The following is a 22,278-nucleotide window of genomic DNA, read 5'->3' as shown; positions in this document are numbered from 1 at the left end:
GTAGGGCCCCGTAGTCTCTGAATTTCTGTGACCCCCAGAGTACCTCTCTGGTCCCTCCCTGGACACAAAGGATTGCAGCCTGCTGGAGCAGGGCTTTTTGGGATTTATTATCAGACAGATGTGTCGTCATGGTAACCCCAGCCAGGCTGTAAATCTCTTTCCATGCAGAGGAATGCTAAGCCTCTTAACCGCTGTCTTTCCTTCCTCCTCTTTTCTACCCTAGCTTAGGGAACTGGATGTGCCTTTCTGGGCAACAGAGAGAAGTGGTGAGGCTTGGGACAGCTCTGGAGAAAGAAAAGAAAGTGGCACTTTCCTGTTTAAGTTACTGGGTGACATGTTCAAGGTGCTGGTCCCAAATTTGAAGCAATTCTGTGCTCAAGGTGGGCAGACAGATGCCTCTCTGTAGAGAGATGCACAGCTCTTAGTCTGTGCTCCCCAATGTGTAGGGTGAGTCCCTGTGTCTCTCTATGTAATGGGATCTTGACCTCCTGTTGCCAGTGCTGGATCTTGTACAAAGGAGGCCTCAGCCATCAGTGCTGCTGGCACATCACCTTTCAAAAGCGCTGCCTGTGTTTATGATAGGTTCTGGACATGTCACGTGCCTTACATTTCTCAAAATACCGTTCTTTGTGGGAGATGGAGGTAAGGATGTGGTAAGCATATGGCCATGGAAGAACCAGAACCTTTGAAATTTATCCCAGGCTGCATTTGGTGTCACTGTTGTGTGGTTGTGGGAATGAGGAACGGGCAATTAAGTGTGTCTGTAGGGAAAAGTGTGAAAGCTTGGTTCCCTGGGAGAGAGCACTGAGACTTTCCTGCAGGACTGCAGACAAAATCTGTCTGATCTTCCCACCTTGTCATGGTCATGGACTGCTTGCCTTGGGAATAAAACCACTCAGCTTCTTTGCTCTAAGATACATTTGCGGTGAATGGGTGATTGAAGTAAACTACAAAAGTCATTTTTAAATTAATATGATGGCTAGTGTTTGGTCAGCACTGTTCTGATACATTGGTGTATGTATCAAATCACAGCAGTGATTTTTGAGGTCATCTGTAAGTGGTAGATGTCAAGGCTCCTCCATGGAATGAGAGTCTGCCTTTGTGAGTGCCCTTTCCCCTCTGAGGGAGTGGTGCACCTAAACAATTCCTATGGGAGTGTGAACCATGTGAAGGCACCTTGCAATGCTATTTTGTGCTCCATGGGTCTGGGGAAGGGCAGCTGATGCAGGCAGATCTCCCCTGTACGGTTTGCTAGCTTTCCCCAGTTACATGCCAAGTTGCCTGTGTGTATTTGCATCCAGCCCAAGTCTGCTGTTGAGGCATCTTCACCTTCACCTTGGTGCAGTCACTGATCCATTGCTTTCTTAGAAAAGCTATTAAAATCTAGATAGCCTGGACAAGGATTGTGTCTGTCACCTGCCAGCAGCTCTCCTCCCATTCCCTGTTTGATTGAGAACTTCTCCCATAGGGACCTGCACCGCTGGCACTTTCCCCAAAGCACCCAGGTAGCAGCAGAGTGTGCATCTCAGAGCTTCTCTCTTTTTATTGTTTTCTGGCAGAGAAATTTGACTGGAATTAGTTTGTCTTACTTGTCTGTGACACACTGAGCCCCTGGGGTTTTTTTGGTTTTTGTTTTGTTGGAGTTTTTTTTGTGTCAAGGCTGGCTGCTGTCTTACTCTGTACACTGCTGGACCTTGAGGTTTGTGGCACGAGGCACTTTCCCTTTGGCTGTAGCAATTACTTTGGACATTTAATGCAGATACAAGTGAGCACGAGAGACCCTTTGGGAGATGTGATGACTGTGAATGTTGGCTTTCCCAAGTTTTCTTCACAAAATCCAGGAAACCTTTCCTGCTACAAAACTGTTTTGTCACTTTCAAGGGAACACAAAGCCGGGGCTACCTCCCTGCTGTGATAGGACTTGCTGCATGGGTAGTTCTGAGAATCCACTTTTCCTCTCCAAATAAAAGCCCCTTCCCTTTGGATCACTTAGTTACTGTTCATTATACTGTTGACTTCTTTTCCTTCATCTGTACATCATGTGCTGCCTCACCATCTTTTTCATTAACACATAGACTGAAAAGGGCAGAGGTTCAACAGCAAAGTCCCAGCCAACATGGGAGAGGAAGGGAGCATTGAGGTTGAATCTGGAAAGCATAAAGGATCTGTTGCTTGCGAGTGAGATTTGCTGTCCCTTTTCCTTATCACAGATACTCTGGGTCCATCACATTGGAGAGCATCATCTGACTATGGTTTTAAAGGGGCATAATTTAGTACAGCAGAATTACTTCAAGTAAAGATTCCCTATATGGAGCACTTTTCTGCTCTGCTTCACTCCTAGGGCAACAACGCCCTCTGATACCTCTTCAGACTGAACTGGGCACCAGTAGAGCACAGAGAAATGTTATAGAGCAAAAAAAACATGCATATGAACATCTTTTTCCTTTTGTTCAAACAGGCTTTACTGAGCACCCAGAATAAGCTGAGAACGTTAGTCCCAAATTTCACCTTCAATCTGGGCTTCTCAGGGAAATTCTACCACACAGGTAAACCCCTGGCACCTGTTTGTCCCAGCCCCTGTTATCCCAGCACCTGTGTACAGCCCCCACATTTCTGTGTGTGTGTGTGTGTGTGTAATACATCAGAGAGAGCATGACTCTCCCTTGGAACAAATCTGCATTTCAGGGGATTAGCCACTGCTTTAAAACGCTGAGCCCCTCTTCTGCCTTTTGTTTTTGCACTTTCTTTTCTGCTCTCTGTAGGTACAGATGAGGAAGACGAAGGGGATGACATGCTGCTCAAACACAGGAAGGAGTTCTGGTGGTTCCCTCACATGTGGAGTCACATGCAGCCTCATCTTTTCCATAATGTCACTGTACTGGCTGAACAGATGAAGCTCAACAAACAATTTGCTGTGGTAAGAGGCATTGCACTTTACAGTACTAATCCTTAAACATTCTTCTCCTGGAATAGCTGTTTGGACCCCACTGAACTCAAACACTAGTCTAGTAATTCAGCTGCATTTAAGAAAGCCAGTTCTGAAAGTTCAGATTGATGTGTGACTCCTGTTGCTTGCCTGAAGACAGCACCATTCTCGTGCCTGCCTGTGCAATGGGAAATGTTTCCTGGCACCTGCATGGCCCCGGGCAGCTCCACAGCATTCCAGGGTGCAAATCCCAAGGGGCTTGTTTGCTGAGGTGTGAACTTGTAGCATTACCATCCAAATCCAATTAATTTACAAACTCTGGCAGTAAGAAGGCATTTTCTTTTCCTTATTCAGTGTGGTTTTGTAAGGAAGTCACCTGGTCAGTAGTATAAAATGCTATGTGCTAACAGCATATTCTGGCCTTCCCAGACAATGCTGAAGGAAGTTACTTATCTAGGAAGTACAGGGGAAATTCCCTGGGTTTTGGCAGAGGAGGGGGAAGCCTTGAACATCCTGCATTGCTGGAACAATGTCTGTTTGATGCTTACAGCCCAGAGTTGAATATAGCGTACATGTTTCTCTGAAAAGAAATGTCCTCTTCACCTCTAGTTTGGGTTTTCTTGATAGTAATCCCCTTGGGAATAGCAGGCTGCTGTCTTGTGTTCCCATGACACACACAGATTAGAAATGATCTGGAATTCAGAGCACAGTCACAGCATTATAGAAACAATTCAGGCTCCTCCTTTTACTGGTTAAGTAACAGTGCAGTCTTTTGCAAAGTGAGACAAAGCACAGAACACAATTACACATATTTAACATAAAGCAGGCCAGCAGTGAGAGAAGGTTATTGCTTCATTTAGGGGCCCTGGTTTTATTGTGCACCACCAGGGTAGAGCTGTTGTCATTAATATTGTTACCAGAACCACATAGTGGAATTAAAACCCAAGAAATTCAGATATTTCCTGCCATTTTAGTGTAGCTCCATGCCCTGTATCTTCACCCTCAATAGTCTCTTGCTCCGTGTCTGCTTTTCTTTGGATTGCTAGAGACAGTACAGATCCCAGCCATCATCTTTCTTTCTTCTATAGTAGTTAAGGAAATTTTGTTTTCCTTCTCTGGTGACTCACATCTAGGCATTGTGGGACTGAGATATGTCACTTAACAGTATTGATTAGTATGTAGTAACCATGGAGCCTTACCTGAGCATTCTGAATTAATCTGATTTTTCACACCTGCAAGCTGCAAGACCATTCTTATTGCAGCTGTTACCAGTGTGGAATGTCCTTGTTGATACAAAACTGCCCTTATATTTGTACAGATGCATAAAACAAGAAGTACAAGCAGTATTTCAGGTTTCCCAACCCAGAGAGTTTTCATGTTATTCTGTCACCTTGCTCCAACACGGATCCTTTTTAAGGCTATTAGTTAAATACCAAATTATCAAGCTCCATATTCTGCTTCCAGGAGCATGGGATTCCCACAGACTTGGGCTATGCAGTAGCCCCCCATCATTCTGGGGTTTATCCTGTCCACACACAACTCTATGAAGCATGGAAATCCGTTTGGAACATCCAAGTAACGAGCACAGAGGAATACCCACACCTACGGCCTGCCCGGTACCGGCGTGGATTCATCCATAATGGAATCATGGTGAGCACAGCTGGGCAAGCACAGCCCACTTTCCTGCCCAGGGAATGGTCTTCTAGTGACCTGCGTCAGTGACATTAATCTTAATATCACCAGTGTTTCCAAACAGTGAAGCAAAGAAAAAAAACTTGGCTAAAGCCAGTTCTGTGTTTCTTGGAACAATTCAGAGGTCAGTACTGAATGGAGAGCAAACCCAAGCCAAGCAAGACTAGGCTGAGATCTCACTGGCTTTTTCACACAGTGATGAGTTAAATGGTTGGGAGGAATAGCAAGAGTCCTCTGAACCAATGCCATTCATGACATAGTCCCTTACTCTTTATATTGGTCCACAAAGTGCTGCTTTGACTCATTCACATGTAGATTCTGCTGCATCTGCCTCTTGTCTAACTTTGCTTTTCTTCTGATATTGCCAGGTTCTGCCTCGACAGACTTGTGGTCTTTTCACTCACACTATCTTCTATAATGAATATCCTGGTGGCTCAAAGGAGTTGGACAAGAGCATTCGTGGTGGTGAACTCTTCCTGACGGTGCTTCTGAACCCAGTAAGTTCATCTGAAAGGGGAGTTGGTGTATGGCTGTCTCAGCCTATGTGCCTGATATGGGAAAGGACTAGATCTTACTGGAGATTCAGTATAATCACCATCACAGAGACTAGGATGTGAAAGAGGGGGCCAAGGCAGTACTTGCTAAGGAATGCTGCTTTGCTATACACACTGTCAAGGGAGCATCAGTATCCAGTGTTGACAAATGCAACACTCTGCAGGTAGAAACTACCCAGGGTGACACACTGAGCATGGCCCAAGGTACAGTGGGTATCACCTGGGCTGCTGTATCTTCATGAATCAGAAGTGAGATGCTCCTTCTGTTCCATGCACATCTGCTGCCATTGGCTTCTCCCCTGGCTTACTGATGAGTTTTGTTCACAATAATTGCTTTTGCTGGGCTTTCATTATGAGGTGTTCTCCCTTTTCTTTCAATATGTAGACGCTTGAAACGATTTCTGTTTTCTTTTATTGTGTTGTAGCTGTCACATTAAGGCTTTTTTGTGAGATATTGGTCCAACACAGGGATTTCTTTTTCAATAATAACCAACTGGCAGTAATCTCTGATCAAGGAAAAGTATGGGAAAATTGTGCTCTGGTACAGGATGAGCTTATTTGCCAGACTTATTGTTGGGTCTTCATAGTGACTTTTTTAAACTTTCAGGCACCTTCAGATGCTTCCCATGTTTACACTTTGCTTCCTTTTGGCAGTGTAGCATTTCTCTCTGTCAGAGCAGAGTACTGTGCTCTAAGCTCCTCTCCATTGCTCATGTTTGCACAGTGACTCAGACCTTGCATTCCTCCCCTCCTGATAGAGCCATCTCAGGGACCTGAAAGAAAGCTGGCCAACCCCACAGCCCCAGCAGTGATCCGTAGCAAGCAGACTTGGACCAGGCTCTTTCAGTCCTTTTTGGTGCTTCCAGCTCCTGTTGAGTGGATATAGACAGGCAGGAATCTCCAAGCCTGTATGTGTATGATTAACTCCACAGTGCAAACAGAAGATGTTTGATCTTCTGAGTGGTGAACAAGGTCTGATGTCAGAAGGAGAATAGCTGTTGATCCTGAGCAGACAGGCTGATCTCTTCTCACAAACACTTCTGCTTACACTGCACAGGCCGCTTACTGCTGTGCCCGCAGCTGCTTGTTACATATTGCGAGGTCCTCATACTCTCCTGTCTCTGTATTCTGTCTGGGCTCTCTGTGACCTCTACTCTCATTATTCCTCGGTGTGAAGGAAGGGAAATCATGGCATGCTGACAGTGGAAAGGAGGGGGAGAAGAGGGAGGTGTTATTTCCAAGCCAGTCTCCGGGGTCTGTGGGTGTGGATGGGAGGGAGGGAGAGATGGCACTTGAGTGTAACTTATGTCAGAAGTAGTGCTCAGAGCTGTTTTGGCAGCAGTAGCTGTGACGGGGCAGAGCAAGCTGCCAGGCCTTGTTAAGCAGTGCAAGTGTGTTACAGGACGTGACTGCACACTCAGAAATACAGGGAAATGGCTCATCAATTGAGTTTGTCTTTCCTTCTTCTAAATCCAGTTGCTTGGGACTGTTTGCAGGTGGCAACATTACCTGTGTGAGCCATTTTACCAAATGCAGTCAGTCTTGACATGCAGTCGCCAACCTGGATCACATGCAGGCTTTTTTTCATTCTGGAAATCTTGAAGAGGTCCCAGATGGTGACCTGTGTCCTCCCTGCTGCAGTACTTGGTTTGTGCCAGTGAGCCAGACTCTTCATGCAGCAAATTTTTCCTCTACATATTTCACTAGCTAGTCAAAGGGATGAGCCACCCTTTGCTGTCAAAAAACCTTCCTGATGTCTCCCAGAAAGGGGCAAAATACAACATGAGATGTGTGCTTTTGCCACCATGCCTTGCAGTTACACAGATCTTTCTGTCCTTTGCTCTGTGTTGTATTTAGCACATCCTTCTTACACAACAGCACCAAGCACATGCTGCTCTTTGAAGTGTGGGTGCCAGAGCCTGTCTGGCAGGGCCTCTCTTGTCAGCTCAATAGGAAACCAGAAGTGAAAAACTCACAGGCAGACAAATGTGACAAATCTTTAACTCCACTTACTTTCCATGTGTCCCAAAGTCCTACCACTGTTTTCTGTTGCCTACCCAAAGACCCTGGGTTGTGAGCACCATATAGACAGGATTAAATTTGTTTCACAGTGTCTTGGGGATGGCTCAGGCAGAAAGAGTATCTCTTGTCTTGCTGAGACTAGTCCATGGTGACACTGAGCAGAAAACTGAATTCAGACTTCCTGAGTGCCAGCAAACGTCTTCATCCCAAGACCATCTGTCTCCTGCTTCCCCATTTTGCTCTTTCCCTACTGTGAGTGGGAAAGCCATTCCTGCCCCCTGCCAGGGAAGTCTGTTATTGCCTCCTGCCCTTACCTGGTGTCATCAGAATTGAACCCAGAACTGTGCAGCAGTGGGTGCCCCTGCTGTGACTGCGGTTGGTTTCCCTCCCTGCACTGGGCAGACACTGTGTGAGGAGTGGTAAATAAACCACGTGGTCATTCCTTCACCGACCTCAGTGTTTTTGTTTTTCTAACTTCCAGCCATGGTGTGGTTTGTGTCTGGCAAAGTAGTGTTGTGTTATGGGCACTGGGATGCTGAATTCCATGGGATCTGTCAAACCCACACACTAGAGTCAAGCTGATAACAGTCCTTTGCACTCTTATCCAAAAGTTAAAATAGTGAAAAACTGACAGGAGGGAAATGTATCTGCTGGAGAGAAGAGATGGCTTGGCAAGGCAGAAATAGCACACAAGCTCCTGAGCACTGCAGTGCTGGGGCGGCTGCCATGGCTGTTGAGTGACACTTTGCCAAAGGATTAACATCCTTGGGCTTGGCAGGACATTTCTCAGGGGCTGCCTGTGCTGAAGGTTCTTGCGAGCTAAAACTTACCAGCTGGTGTCTGTTTCTAGGACAATATCCTAGTGCAGTGTCTCTTTGCAGTCCCCGTTTAGATCCCCACATACACCTGTTCATATTCTGAAGTGCCAATTACCAGTTGTTCTTTTACGCTTGAGATGTCAACTCGGAAGAGAATGAAAGCTGTGACAGGCTGTGGGCTGAGGAAGAACTCCGGTGACAACTGTCCCTGTGCCCCTGTGCCCTGCCCCATGGCATGGTGCCCCTCCCCAGCCTGCTCCCCTGCTGTAGCAGACTGCAGCTTGAGAGCTTGCCCGGGCTGTGCCCTGGGGAGACGAAGGGAAGCTCCTGTTTTCCCATGAAAGAGGCTTTGCAAGGGAGTCACTGACCAAGCCTTGTTCCCCTAAATGTTCTAGAGCCACTTGAATGGGATTTTGAAGCTGTTCCGGACTCGCATCCAGGGCTCTGTTAACACCCTCCCACACACACCATTCCAAGGGGTTACTGAGAAGTCTATGTTCCTCCTCTCCCAAACTCTTCCTGTCTTGAAAGTACTAGGTTTCTTTCCTTTTGCCTCAAGGCATTGCTGTATCCTGGCAGATGGACACTTGTCAACCAAGACAGTCACGGCAGTCTGAGTTGTGAACAGCCTCTTTGTGACCGTGGAATCAAGCTAGGAGGAAATGCTTCTGTTACCTGATTTACTAGTAGCCCATGTCTTTCCTATTTTCAGATAAGCATCTTCATGACCCACCTGTCCAACTATGGGAATGACCGTCTAGGACTGTACACTTTTGAGAGCCTGGTCAAGTTTGTGCAGTGTTGGACCAACCTTCGCCTGCAAACATTGCCTCCGGTCCAACTTGCAAAAAAGTACTTTGAAATCTTTCCCCAGGAGAAGAATCCCTTGTGGCAGGTGAGAAGGCAGATTTAACTGCTGGTGTTTGAAGAGGTGTATCCCACATTTAAACTGCTGATCCAGAGCACAGCAGGGTAAAGCATAAAGCTTTTAGGTTTAACCATTGTGGCTTCGGGCTGTGTGAGGCAAATTGCAAGGTGGAACAGAAGGGGGGTAGGAGCAGTAGGTCACAATCGTGATGTGAGCTTGGGGACAAGGATGACTGTCATACGTGCCTGGGTCATTAAAGGGCTTGTATTAGGGCAAGCTGCTGTGAAAAGTGTGTAAAGTATGTGAGGAAGAATCCTGTTTGGTGCTGGAGGACTTCACAGGCATGTTAATGTGATTAATCTGAAAGTAATTTCACACTGCAGAATTCATGTTCATTAAATAAAAACATGCTTATTCCATTTTATCCCAGTGCAGCAGCTCTTTGCATGGTAATGAGCAGATGAAATTAACTGAAGGTGATAGAGTTGTCTGTCTGCCAGAAGTTCACAGATGCTGAGGTGCACTAACACGGTGGCCCAGCCCAGTATGGCTACATAGGGCAAGGCCTGTAGTTATCACTCTCAGAGAGACTTTGGCTCTAATGTCACTCTGGAGCTTTTGAAAATGGTCCCCATGTTTTTACTTAACACCTCTTTAATGCCTGGCAGAACAGCAGTGTGGCTCTGAAGCGTTCTTCATATGCTAATAGCATTTTCCCGAGAGGATTGGCCCTTCCAGCTTTTCCTCCCCTTGCCATTACCTCCTGTGGTAATGCTTAATCTCATCTCTTGTGCTACAGAATCCCTGTGATGATAAAAGGCACAAGGATATCTGGTCCAAAGAGAAAACATGTGATCGACTCCCCAAGTTCCTCATCGTGGGACCTCAAAAAACTGGTAATGTGTATGCTTTATCTGAAGACAGACTGCAACTTCCAAAAAGGAGAGTTGGAAATGTCCATGCCATAGATCTGTATGGCTGCCCTTTGTGCAAGCTGCCAAATGGCCGCAGAGGACATTTCAGACAATCTCAGATGTGTTCTAACCTAAATCTGGCAAGTCTGTCAGTACTTTCCACTCTGGCATTGTGCTTGGCTTCCCCTACCTGCAGAGTTTTGTTTTGGCTTTTCCGTGTGAGCTCAGAGAAGCAGTGACCTTAGTGTATCACAGACATAAGCTGTCAGCAGGACTAAGTGCACACGCTTAACAAAGGTTACAGTGAATGTCCCCTAGTGCTTTTACTGCCACAGATCTGTGTACCCACTGCATGCTCCATGTCACTGTCGGTGGGAGGGAGAGAAACTCTTTTGTCTGATCTCTGTCACCACCTTTTAACTGCTGTGGCATTGTGGTTGGCAGTGACACAGCTGTATATACTGTACTGACGAGTCCCTTCTAGGCTGAAGAGAGCAAAATCTCTTCAGCTAAAGCCAAGTCTTCAAGCCTTGGCTGTCTGTGTAGTGTGGTGAAACAGCGGCTCCAAGCATCCATAGCAAATGGTGATCAGCCTTGGAAGGAAGCTTGTCCCAGCCGAGCTGCTGTCTCCTGGCTGTGTCACTGTGAGGCTCTGTTGGTGTGTGTTTATCATGACCCAAGCTGCTTGCAGTGGCACAGTAAGAAAACTGCTGTAGGCCCACAGCTGTGTGCTGAGCTGTGTGCTGATCAGGATCATCAGGTTTGGTGGGGCAAAGGGAAAACATTACAGCACAGGCAGGCCAAGGCATCTCCAGCTGAGTTCCCATCCAAGGACACTAATGTTGTCTCTAGCACATCTGCCCAGGCCACCTCCCGTTTGGCAGGTATGAGTTCTGCCACGTGACAGTGGCTGTGCCAGCATGGGGGTAGCTAATGTGGGTGGCAGCTGTCATGCTAAGGAGGTGACTTAAATGAGCTGCATGAGCTGAAATGTGGGACTGAACTGCTCAGGCAAGTTCAATCCCAGAGTGCTTGGTGCCACTGCTGTTGTAACCTGCATGAGTTAAGGGGTGGGTTAGCCACGCAGGATAGGAGTGTGCCCATCTGGGAACTGTTTTTTGCAGTGAAGTAAAGCTGTTCATTCAGCCAAGTGTTATATGTGAGCCAGGTCCCTTTAACTGGTTCCTGTTGCAGGCACAACAGCTGTGCACTTCTTCTTGACCATGCATCCAGCTGTCACCAGTAACTTCCCAAGTCCATCCACCTTTGAGGAGATCCAGTTTTTTAATGGCCCCAACTATCATAAAGGAATCGATTGGTAAGAAACCTGACATGTGTTCTTCTGTGATAAGGTGCACTCATGTTGTGTTCCCCTGAGTCTCTCTGTATTTTCACCTCAGCCCCCTTAGCAGCTTCTCTATCTCTAAACAGCTGTTTTCCTTGCTATTGCTCAGTGCACATTCTCTCTTTTCCTTCTAACCCAGCTGTGTAGTTTCTGATTTTACTGACTGTTCAACAGGAGAGTTGTAGGCATGATTTAGCTTTAAAAATTCAGCAAGTCCTTGTTGAATGTACTGCTGTCATGAATTTACTTTTACTTTGACATGCAAAACAGACAGCTGTGTTCTCATTAAAAAGTTCTTCATGGTTTCAGAGTTAAAACACCTAATACAGAACAACCCCTACCGTTGTTCTGGGTCCTTGAGACTTACAGCTGCCACTGTGTTCCCTGCACTGGCTCCCAGTGTCCATGTGCATACCTTGTCTTTTTTATGATAAAGTGTTTGCACCTGACAGGGAAGTTCTACTGTCACTGTGGCACTATTATGCCACTGTGTTTCCAGGCAGAGAAAGTTTAAAGCTGTTTCTTGCTCAAAGCATTAGCTTTGGTTGACCACGGCACTGCCCTCCCTCATGAGAGGCTCTGAGGGACAGCTATGTGGCAGTAAGGCATTCTGCCGTGGGATTTCTTTGCCTGTGGGAGGGTTTTCTTCTCTGATCATTTAGAGGACTGTTTCAAAGATACTGGGAGGTGGTTGGTACTTGAGCAAAGCTCACAGGAGTAAAGCACTATCACATGCAAGAGGAGGATCTTGGCGTTTAGTTGTACAGCTTAAATTTGAGCAGAGACCAGTCTTCCAGTGCTTTACAGTCCCCTGCCCCCTTACTACGCTCTACCCTACAGTTACTCAAATTTCTTACAGTTTCCACATTACTAATTCAACAAGCTTCTGTGAGGCAAAGCTCTTCACCCTGCATCTCAGCTATGGACTGAGGTACAAAAAGACATAGGATTTAGACAGGTTTAAACAAGTTGTCAGTGGCAGAGCAGGCAGATGATTCTGACCTTATTCTTGGACAAAAGTCTTTTCTAGTAGAGCTTGCAACTGGTTCCTTACCCCCAAGTTTTTTCTTTCCACTGCCTAAGGACTTGGGGAACACACTCTCAGCAAAATACTTCCTTACCTTTTTATCATCTCCCAACTTTCTATGTCGTGTGCCACCAAGTCACACCTCTGCCAACTCTGCACCCGTTTGCCCATTCATGGTATTACTGGGGAGGTGCAGTTGTGTTGCAAACTGTGTCAGTTCAAGAGGAGTGAGGGCATTGTGGGGTTGGTGCCATTTCTTTGTTGGCCATGCTACTCACCAGCATCCCATCTGTTCGGCAGGTACATGGAATTCTTTCCCATCCCCTCCAATGCCAGCACAGACTTCATGTTTGAGAAGAGTGCCAATTACTTTGACACAGAGGTGGTACCAAAACGTGGTGCAGCCCTGCTGCCTCGAGCTAAAATCATTACTGTTCTGATCAACCCTGCTGACCGAGCCTATTCGTGGTATCAGGTAACTTCCCTGCACTGTTCTGTGGGTGGGGGCCAGAGATTCCAGTGGGGTGGGACATTTCCATAGAGGAGGCAGGCTGCCTGCAGGGTGTGGACAGGTTGGCATACAAAGGCATTTGTGAGCAGCTGTGCTGAGTCAGGGGGGTCTGCACAGAGATAGAAAAGGTGGAATTGTGTTCCTGTTCCTAAATTCAGCTTGTGTTTTTCAGCACCAGCGTGCTCACAATGACCCTGTGGCGCTCAATTACACCTTCTACCAAGTGATCTCTGCGAAATCCCAGGCCCCTCAGGAACTGCGCAACCTGCAGAGCCGGTGCCTGCTCCCTGGCTGGTACTCCACACACCTGGAGCGCTGGCTCACGTACTACCCCTCAGGACAGGTAGGAGGTTTGGTAGCAGAGGCTCTCCTGGGGCCCTCCTAGAGAGCTCCACAGTACTCAGAAGTTCAGCAAGAACATCAGTGTTAGCACTTGCTTCCTTTCTTCTTGGCAGCCTGCAGCTCAGGGACCCTCTTCAGGCCCAGGTCTTTAGCTACCTGCTGTGGTTTCATTGCTGTGAAGCCTTTAGCTGTCTGCAGAAAGGAGAGCTCACTGCAGAGATGTCAGGATTCTGTTTAGTGTATAAATTTGCAAAATGGCATTTAATAAACAGTATTGACCATTATTGCCTCTAAATTCCCAAGAAGTTTTTAGACTAATATATATATATATGTATACATATATAGTGTGAGTTAGGATATTTTTTTCAAATTCCTTTCTGCTGCTGAAGTTATTCTCAGTCCAGCAGGTTTATAATGCCCATTTAGTCTCTTATTCTCTGCCAAAGCAGCAGAGCCTAAGTTGTTCATTACAGATCTGCCAAGACTAAAAGAGACGTGGTAAAGCGTTCTTGGGCTTGTATCTCCTTGCCTTACTCTTCCTGGAGGTTACTGCTGTGAGGAATGACACACATCATCCTTGTTCTTGTGTGGGCCAGGCTCTCCTGCCTTCCTCCAGTCTTCAGTTCATGTGACTATTTCTCTATTCTGTTCTTTGGAATAGGTAATTTATTAGCACAAATGTTTGTTATTGCCTGTGATATCTGTAACAGGAGAATAATCACAGGTTACAGAAGAATACTTAGCACAATGGCTCCTGACATCTAAAAAGTACACGAGGTGTCCAGAGACAATCTGTACGTGCTACTGCTGGGTCTTAGTGCTTAGTTAAAGAGGGTTTGGCCAAAGACAACTTTATTAAGCAAGACCTGTCATGATCTATTGTTTTATGGTACTTGTGGCCCAGATCATAATTTCTCTATCTGTGGTAGCAAATGGGCCACATCCCCCCACTGTGTTGTTCTAGAACAGACAGACTTTGGCTGCCTTTACTCACAGGTGTGAAGGCTGGGGGCAGTTAGAGATCCAGGGAGCTCACAGGTGTCAGTCAGCACAAGCTGGCAGAGGCTCAGGCAGCTGCTCTCTTTTCAGCTTCTCATTGTGGATGGTCAGGAGCTGAGACACAACCCTGCCTCTGTAATGGACAACATCCAGAAGTTCTTGGGAGTTACGCCGCTCTTCAACTACACGCAGGCCCTCAGGTAGGATGCTTTCTGAGCCCGTAAGCTCTTGATTGAAAAAATACTTTTTGTCTCTGACCACAAGACCTGCAAAGGTTTCAGAGGTGTGCCTAACCTAAAATTAGGTTCAGATAGTATGAGACACTGTATCAAGACTGGAATCACAGCTTAGTCTTTCCAGAAATTATAGGGGAAAGCGTGGCTTTTGGCACTGTCATGGAGAAGCATGAAATTGCTCACAGTAGTAACTATGATGTTTCTTCCATTTGGTCCTCGTGGTTTCAGGGAATTATTAGCACTCCTTATGCTTTGTGTTATACCTATATCTGACAGAAAGTAGGAGGTATGTTAAAAAATGTGTGACAAGCTGCTCGTATCTTCACCCAAATGGAAATTAGGGACACACTGCACAGTTTTGAGGTAGAGACTGTTACTACAGAAGACATGGATTTGACAGGTGCCCAGGGCTATCTGAGGGAGTGTTAGGAGAGGCTAACACTGCTACTACGTTAAAGGATATTACTCAGCCGTTACTGTGATCTTGCCCACAGTGCAAGTACAGTTAATATGAAGAGATGAAGTGCTGTTGAAGCTGAACTGTGGCCATACCAGTCTTCAGTGGAAACTCTGCAAGCCCACTGGAGATGCTGAATATTGTTCTTTGCAGCTGAAACCTGTGTTTTCACATCATCTCTGCCATCACAGACTATGCTAGCTGAGGCTGGTGGGGGAGGCAGCAGGGGCATACAGCAGTTACCCTTTCCTTTTGCAGTAGAGGAGAATCAGTTCAGTTCTCCTCCTGCAGCTGTTTTCCAAGGAGGGGAGAGCAGATTTAGAGAAATGTCAGGTTACCTGAGAGCTTTACTTGCTGAAGCCCATGTGCTGGTGGTAAATGGAGTAGTGGTACAGGAGTGGTACTGGCTGGTACCCTTCAGCCAGAGGCAGAAAGTAAATGGTGTTGGACAGCTTGCCTCAGGTTTGGTAGGGTACTTGCTCATATCTCAAGCTCACCTTTGGGCAACCGAGGGGACAGACCAGACCAGGTCCAGACGTGTTTCCCAGCATTGCCTTATACCTGTGTTTTAGCAAGAAGAGAAACACTTGACTCTTTAAACAACTGGGGGATTCTTGAATACTCAACTATAATGAGGCGATGTAAAAGAATTTACATACACTAAAACATTGATTATTATCTCCCCCCCCATGAACAAATGTTGTAACACCATTTTACCTCTGAAATTTGCATAAAGCTGAGTCATGTTTGTAATGATTTCTTGTCAAAGCAGGCAAGTGCTAAAAAAAAAAAAAAAGGAAAAAATACCACAAATAAATCACTAAAATAGGGCATATCTACAGAGTTACTTAACTTCTGCTGCTGTTAATTGGGCATGTGGCTGAATCTTTTAAAGACAAGTGTTCTTTTCAGATTTGATGAAGCAAAAGGATTTTGGTGCCAGCTGCTAGATGGAGGAAAAACTAAATGCCTAGGAAAGAGTAAAGGAAGAAAATACCCTGATATGGATTCCTTGGTGAGTAATTCAAATCTCTTGGCAGCAAGAGATGTAGAAACATTGCAGAAAACCAACCTGGATTTTCCTACCATCTGTCCTGATCACCTATGGAATGTGTGTTGAGGGTAACATTTTCTTTCATGCTAACGTGGTCTGTTTTTTCCACACAGTCACGGCTGTTTCTAAGAGACTTCTACCGGGAGCACAACATTGAGTTATCCAAGCTGATGAACAGACTTGGGCAGCCCCTTCCAACCTGGCTCCGAGAGGAACTGCAGAACTCCAGCTGGAGCTGAGAGGGACTCCCCTGCCCCCAGTGCCACTGGGATGTGTGGTGCTCCAATGTGTGCTATGATGCCATCTCTTGTCAAGCCAAAACAAATGGACAAATGAGCAGGAGCAGAGAATATGCATGTGGAGCCTTTCCTGACCCTTGGAAAGGGCTGCTGCCTCTGACACTGCCCTGGGGCATAGAGTGCAAGTCACATTCTTGAGTATTAATGCTGTGTTACAATTTGACTTTTATTTACAGGACAGATTTGGAATGCCTGCCCTACTTTGAGCAGGGGAGAGAGCAGAGTTAACACTTTCTGTATGTTTAAGTTACTTTTCTCAGTCCATGAAACCGGCACTAGCTGGAGTTAATGTGTTACTCCTCTGAGCCCAGAAGTAAAGACTGCAGAGTGAGCTATTGAGCCTACTGCTGAGAAAAGAGCAGCAGCCTAATAAAAGGGGAATCTAGTCCAGTGAACCCCAAATTCTATCCGTATGTGGTACAGCAAGGTACAAGAATGCCTTGTTCCTCCCCCTGGAGAGCACGGTGACCATGCCCATTGCTTACAGTGCCACTGCCTGTGGATGTTGGGGACTGCACCTTCTGGGAGACAGCTGTGATAGACAAGGAAGATTGCCTCTCCTTACCTGCAGCAGTTTGGGTGTGACAGTGTCCAGTGCCTCTGGTCAATGGCAATGGGAGATAAGGCAAAGCTGCAGGTATTGACAGACACAGAATTGCTTTGTTATCTTAAGGAAGAGGTTGCCACATGTGGCAATGTGACAAGTATTTCTCTGCAGGGACTTCACACATTTCAAAAGATAACCAAGGAGCAGTAATGTCCCCCTAGAGCACTTTAGAGGCATGTGTCAGTGCAGCACAGCAGCTGGGGGAGGCAAAGCTCAGGTATTGTAAAATAAGGCTGATGAGACAGCTGAAAGCAGACAATTCAGTTCCCCATGTCCAGTCAGCTAAAAAAAAAAGCAACATTTTTCCCTTTCCAACAACTCCAGGGCCCCAACCACATATTCCAATAGCTAGCACTTTTTTTAAATCTTCTTGCAGTCCAACAATCCAAGGAGAAAAGCAAAAAACAGTCAAAAGTAGGTATTGTTCAGATATAAAGGGAAGGCTTTGCACCAGAAGTGGTTTCCTATGTCCAAAAGGCGCTGTTCAGTTTACTACTTCTGCATGTGGTCAAGTAAGTACACTAAGGTGCTTTGCTGCCTCCTGCAGTTGCTGGATAATTATTCTCAGAGGGAATCCTCCATCATGGTTGTACATGTTTTCTGTCACTGAGCCATGGGCTTCTGCAGTGGTGTGGGCCATCGTCCCCCCTTCCTCGGCACAGGCGGTCCTTGGAGATTGCTGCAGTTCAGGAGAACAGAGGGGCAGGATCCACATGAACACAGGTTATGGAAACTTCCAGTGTCATGAGCTACTTTTCTCCTACCCAGAGAGAAGGTGCTTCAATTGAGCTTTTCCGTTGAGCCTTAGGTATTGTGTATTTCTGAATGAATGGTGCATTTACCATTGTATGTAAATGTATATAGTATGCAATATAGTATTTTATTTCATGTGCCCTTGGAAAGGGTTATTTTGTGCAGCCAAAAAAAAGGATGGAAAGACTAGAAACCGCTCTCTCAGTCCTGTTAAGAGAGAAAAGCCCAACTTCCTGCACTGGATTCATGTATAGCATCATTCACATTGAATGATAATGAAGAAATTCTTGGCTCTCGAAGCTGAGCACGTGTCTGAATAAAGGCTAGAAATAGTAGTAAGTGGAGATTCAATAAATGTACTACTTATTTTTCTTCTCTGTGATGATTTGGAGTGATGTCATGGACCCTAAGCTTGTAGAAGGGTAAGAAAAAGTGAAAAACCTAATCCAGGTCCTAGAGCTGATATTTGGGAGGGCAACAAAGGTGTTTAACTTCCTTTGAAACAACACAGAAACAGTGTCCTAAGGCTGCTCTCTTTGTGAGTGCACTGGTGGGCTTGCAGATGCTGGCACAGCACACAGCCTGCAGTTAGAGACTCATTCTTAGTGGTTTGCAGCAGTGGTGACTTTTAGGCCATCCCTGGCTACTACAGTGGTTTTCAGCTGCTATTCCTGCCATAGCAGAGCTTGGCTCTGTCCCTTCTGTTCAGGTGTGCCTTGGGCCAGCAGCCCATGAGCAGCTCTACACTAATAAACAAACAACCTCACAGGGAACTGGAACCAAAACATTGTTTAAATAGGCCCAGTCGTGACAGCATTATAAAACAGTCTTACAGCTCTCACTTCTCCATGCACTTCACCAGTAACCACAGATGCAGCAAGGCAGCTGTTTTTACATGTTGCCACAGAAGGTGAGGGATCCCAGGTCCAATGCTACTGCTGCTCCCTTTAACATTTTCCTGCTTTTAATCCATTGTAGGTTGTCACTTACTTACACAATTACTTCATCCTTTACCTCAGACTGTGGTACATCTATGGGGAGACAGAATTAAACACTAAAAAAAAACAAGGTATGAGGAATAAATGTTGGGAGAGGCTCACTAAATGTCAGTGTTAGCATACTGTTGCTAGTCCAGCACTCCAGGCAGCAAAGGGCTGCTCCCTCCCCCCTAGTTGCTTAATTTCTATGCTATGCTACTTCTTACTGCTTATGTTAATGACAAACAAATCACCTGCTGTGGTCAGCTCCAACTATAGGATTGTCCTTACCTGATGAAGAACCCTTTTCAAATCTGCTACCTCTCCCTGACAGCACATTGGGGCAGCAGCTACCATCTTTCCAGACATACCTTCAAAGCTGTGGAAACAAACACTGCCTCCCTAAGAGAAGCTTGTATAATATCTGCAGATCTCTGATATCAAAAAAGCCCAATAAACCCATTTTTTTTCAGTGAGAGAGACTGATTAATAGGTACTGACCCATTAGGCAGTTAAACATTACAGATCCTTACACTTCTGTAGTGGAAATAAACCTCCTCTTCTTGCCTAAACATTTAGTAACAGAACTTTATGGTAAGCAGTTCTCTTCTAAGACAAGGAAAATGCTAAGCACAAAACAGTATCTAAAGGAGTTTTTTTTTTTAAATGTATTAAAATAATATTTCTTTAAATGGGTCAGTTTCCTATGCATCAGACTAAAAAGGAGTAATTTGACCTAGGGATCAGAAGGGCATATGATTCTAAGACAGGTGCATGAAAGGTGAGAATTGGCAAAACAATAATAGGCAACAGCTCTTTGGAATTTGTACTCACATACGACATCTGGAATTCAATTGGCAAGGTACTTAAAAGTAGGCTGCTACCTCCTTCTATTAGGTACAGGAAATACTGGTACAAGTCTCAACTCTGGAGTGAAGACTTTCTAAGGGAACTGGAGAATTTCTCTGTAGGTGGCAGCACGTATCCATTCTACACAAAAATCTTGAGCACTGAAAACTGCAATTTTCACTTGATGACAGCACTGCAGAGGCATATATTCCTGGCAGAAGCCTGCAGCTCCTCAAAGGCAGAATGACACACAAAAGTCTCGTGATATGAATCTAACAAGCCCCTCAATTAAACTCATCCTGTTGTTTTTCAGCCCTTACACTCAGCTGGAAAGAGCATCCTTTGATTCCTTGCTGATCATTTTGCTCCAGCAGTCAATAGGAACATGGCCAGAAAAGCAATGACAAACCAACAGGTCTGAACATGCCAACCAAAAAAAAAAACAAACCCACAACCACCCATCAAAAGATCCCACCTTCAATATAATCATGGCAAAGGCAGCTAAATTCAGGCAGAGAAAGAGAAAACACAAAATATTTTAAATAAACTGTAGTTGAGAGTCATTCATTCTAGGAGTGAGGCTTAAAAGCATAATTGTACAACAGTCATGGTCATCAAATGCTAAGAAGTCCTCATGGCCCAACCTACCCTTTTACTTTCTACACCTTAGTTCAAAAAACTTTTTGAACTAGTAGCAGACTGAGGACACTTTTCCATTTTGGAACATAATCTTCCCCATTACATCCTGCCCCTCTTTTAATGTCTAGATAAGACAAATACAACTTTCCCACCTCTTATAGAAAATTATTTCAAATTTATGTCATGTTGTTACAGCTGTTGACTTCTACCAGGAGGCAGTGAAAACCTTCATGGATACTTCAGTGGTTTCTCCTTTTCCACTGACTGGGGTTTCAAGGCTGTTCTGTGCACTCCAGCCCTGTCTAACACCAGCTAAGAGATCAAAGTGAAAAAACATGGGTTAACTGAAAGGCAAAGGAAATTTGAGTTGCCTGAAACCTCTTTTACAAGTCTTCTACTGAAACATCTTTTCAGAATTTCTAAGCCTGTGTTTTTTCCCACTCCTGGAACAGTGACCAAACTAACAAAACTGCAGTGGGTAATAATTTTTGTTTAAACAGGCCACCAGGGCTCATCCCATTTCTTACAAAGGAAAAATAACTCAACAACCTCCCAGCCACATGGCAAGGAAAAGCATCTTTTCCTTTCTCACTTTCTCCTGTCCTTGCTCAGAAATATTTCTGTGGGACATGGCTCAGGAATAAAAAATTAACAGATGCAGAGATCCAGAACTGAAAGTGTCTTCTGGAAGACCTAAATGAGAGCGCAGCACCTCCACACAGTTCCCATCTCTGTCTGCTCACTCTGATGAATTTTTTCAGAGACAAAATTGGAAACTTCTGAAATGACCAACCCGTGACTCATACCACCGAGCTGCTTGTTCAGCCAATGTCAACTTGAGGTGACATTCCCTGGCTCTTCCTCTGATTGGGCTCTGCAGCTGCTGGAAGACAAGCCTGATAAGGTCCCTCATATGGAAGCAGTGCAATCTGTATGAGGACTAGAGGGGGTAAAATAACCAAAGAGAGAAAGTTTTGAGCACAATGAGAGATAATGAGCATTGTGATTTCTTTTGGTCTTTATGAGAACTACACAGAATGAAAGCAAGTACACTTCCAGACAAAGTCCATTCTAACCTCAGAGTAAACAGCTCCACTGTATTTTCCCAAAACTAAGATACTGGTGATAGTGCTCTCATTCTCCTGGTGTTTTATAATTACAGTAGTCTGAAAACTTGCCTGCTCAGGGTCTAAATGTAATCTTCTAATAGATTTCACAGATAAGGCTCTGATTTCATTTCCCTATTCAGTCCAAATCCTTACTGCAATCACTTCTGCTCCTGATACTTAACGTTCAGCTCTTTTGCCCATTTCCCTTCTGCATCCTGCCTTCTAAAAGATGCTCCCTTCTCTTCCACAGATTTTCTCCTATAGCAGTAGAAAGGAAAAGATTAGACTTTATTAGACAACTCACTTTTTTCGAGCTCCTTTTGCAGTTCTGAACATGCAAGAACCAGAGAGCACAGAAAGTGTTCTAGGAACCCAAACCTTCCAGACATAAGGCTGTGCTCTCCAGTCAGATCCAGAAGTTTTGCCCAATCACAGGAAGCTTAACACATTATTACGAACATCTGCATTTATAATTAGCATGTAGCTAGACACTTTATGGAGGAATACAAGAGGCTGTAAGGAGATCTTTATAAATAGTTACTGTTGCAGAATCAGAAGTAGAGGAACCTCAGTAATATTCTCTGGCCTGTGCAGTATACAAAGTCAAACCAAAGGAGCCTGGTTCATCTGTTTTGCCCTGTGCTTAGGGGTTACCTTGTTTATTTTTTAAGAGTATCATTGAAAATATTAAATACAAACAGGCACATAATTCTAACTTGCAGAAACAAAACCCTTCCGATTGTCATTGACTAAACCCAAGTAAGAAGCAAAATATATTACTGCTGAGAAACTGGCTTCTTAACATCCATGATTATCTGCCTTTCAGTTGTAAAAGCCCTGAAATTTATGTGCTTGTACACTTCAGCTTTCTAAATTTAATTTTCTGCAATGCTGTCCCTATTGGATATCTTTCATAGTCCACCAAGTATCTCTCTAAACACATGGGAGCAAACCACTCACCTTCTTTAACAATTACATCAAGGAGGGGCAGCTGCTGTTTTGCTTGATACTTTGGAAATACACAGCTCTGCATTATCACACATTAATGGTGTCAAGAATAGAAAAGGAACATAGTGACTGACAGAACTGTAGGCAGAACATCCCAGGCTTACTACCAACTCTCTTGACAGTCATCAACAACCCAGTCCACACATACCTCAGTCTCTGCAGAGGCACGCTGTTCTCAGAAAAGTACCAGGCAAGAAACCTTCGGCTCCGAGCTTGTGTAAAAGCTCTGGCCTCCTGCTTTGTGCTGGATTGCTGTTCCCCAAGGCAAGGCA

The 22,278-nt window shown here is 45.1% G+C and overlaps 1 protein-coding gene across 7 annotated transcripts in view; it reads left to right on the top strand.

The window, feature by feature from the left end:
• The window catches only part of NDST2 (N-deacetylase and N-sulfotransferase 2), a 127,426-nt gene extending 109,623 nt beyond the window's left edge, over positions 1–17,803 (top strand). For all 7 annotated transcript variants that reach the window (XM_051800874.1, XM_051800879.1, XM_051800880.1 and 4 more), the window contains exons 4-15: positions 2,459–2,546; positions 2,763–2,917; positions 4,391–4,576; positions 4,987–5,115; positions 8,725–8,907; positions 9,680–9,776; positions 10,989–11,112; positions 12,467–12,641; positions 12,850–13,020; positions 14,109–14,218; positions 15,624–15,726; positions 15,879–17,803. In XM_051800874.1, coding sequence (XP_051656834.1) covers positions 2,459–2,546; positions 2,763–2,917; positions 4,391–4,576; positions 4,987–5,115; positions 8,725–8,907; positions 9,680–9,776; positions 10,989–11,112; positions 12,467–12,641; positions 12,850–13,020; positions 14,109–14,218; positions 15,624–15,726; positions 15,879–16,004 — 1,647 coding nt within the window. In that variant the 3' untranslated portion in view covers positions 16,005–17,803. The remainder of the gene's footprint in view (positions 1–2,458; positions 2,547–2,762; positions 2,918–4,390; positions 4,577–4,986; positions 5,116–8,724; positions 8,908–9,679; positions 9,777–10,988; positions 11,113–12,466; positions 12,642–12,849; positions 13,021–14,108; positions 14,219–15,623; positions 15,727–15,878) is intronic.
• The last annotated feature ends 4,475 nt before the right edge of the window (positions 17,804–22,278 follow it).

This window comes from Manacus candei, unplaced genomic scaffold, assembly GCF_025592945.1.
Source record: "Manacus candei isolate 608988 ecotype Guabito, Panama unplaced genomic scaffold, ASM2559294v1 h1tg000050l, whole genome shotgun sequence".
Taxonomy (NCBI): Eukaryota; Metazoa; Chordata; class Aves; order Passeriformes; family Pipridae; genus Manacus; species Manacus candei.
Note: the sequence above shows the minus strand (reverse complement) of the source record. Positions and strands in the feature narration are given on the sequence as shown.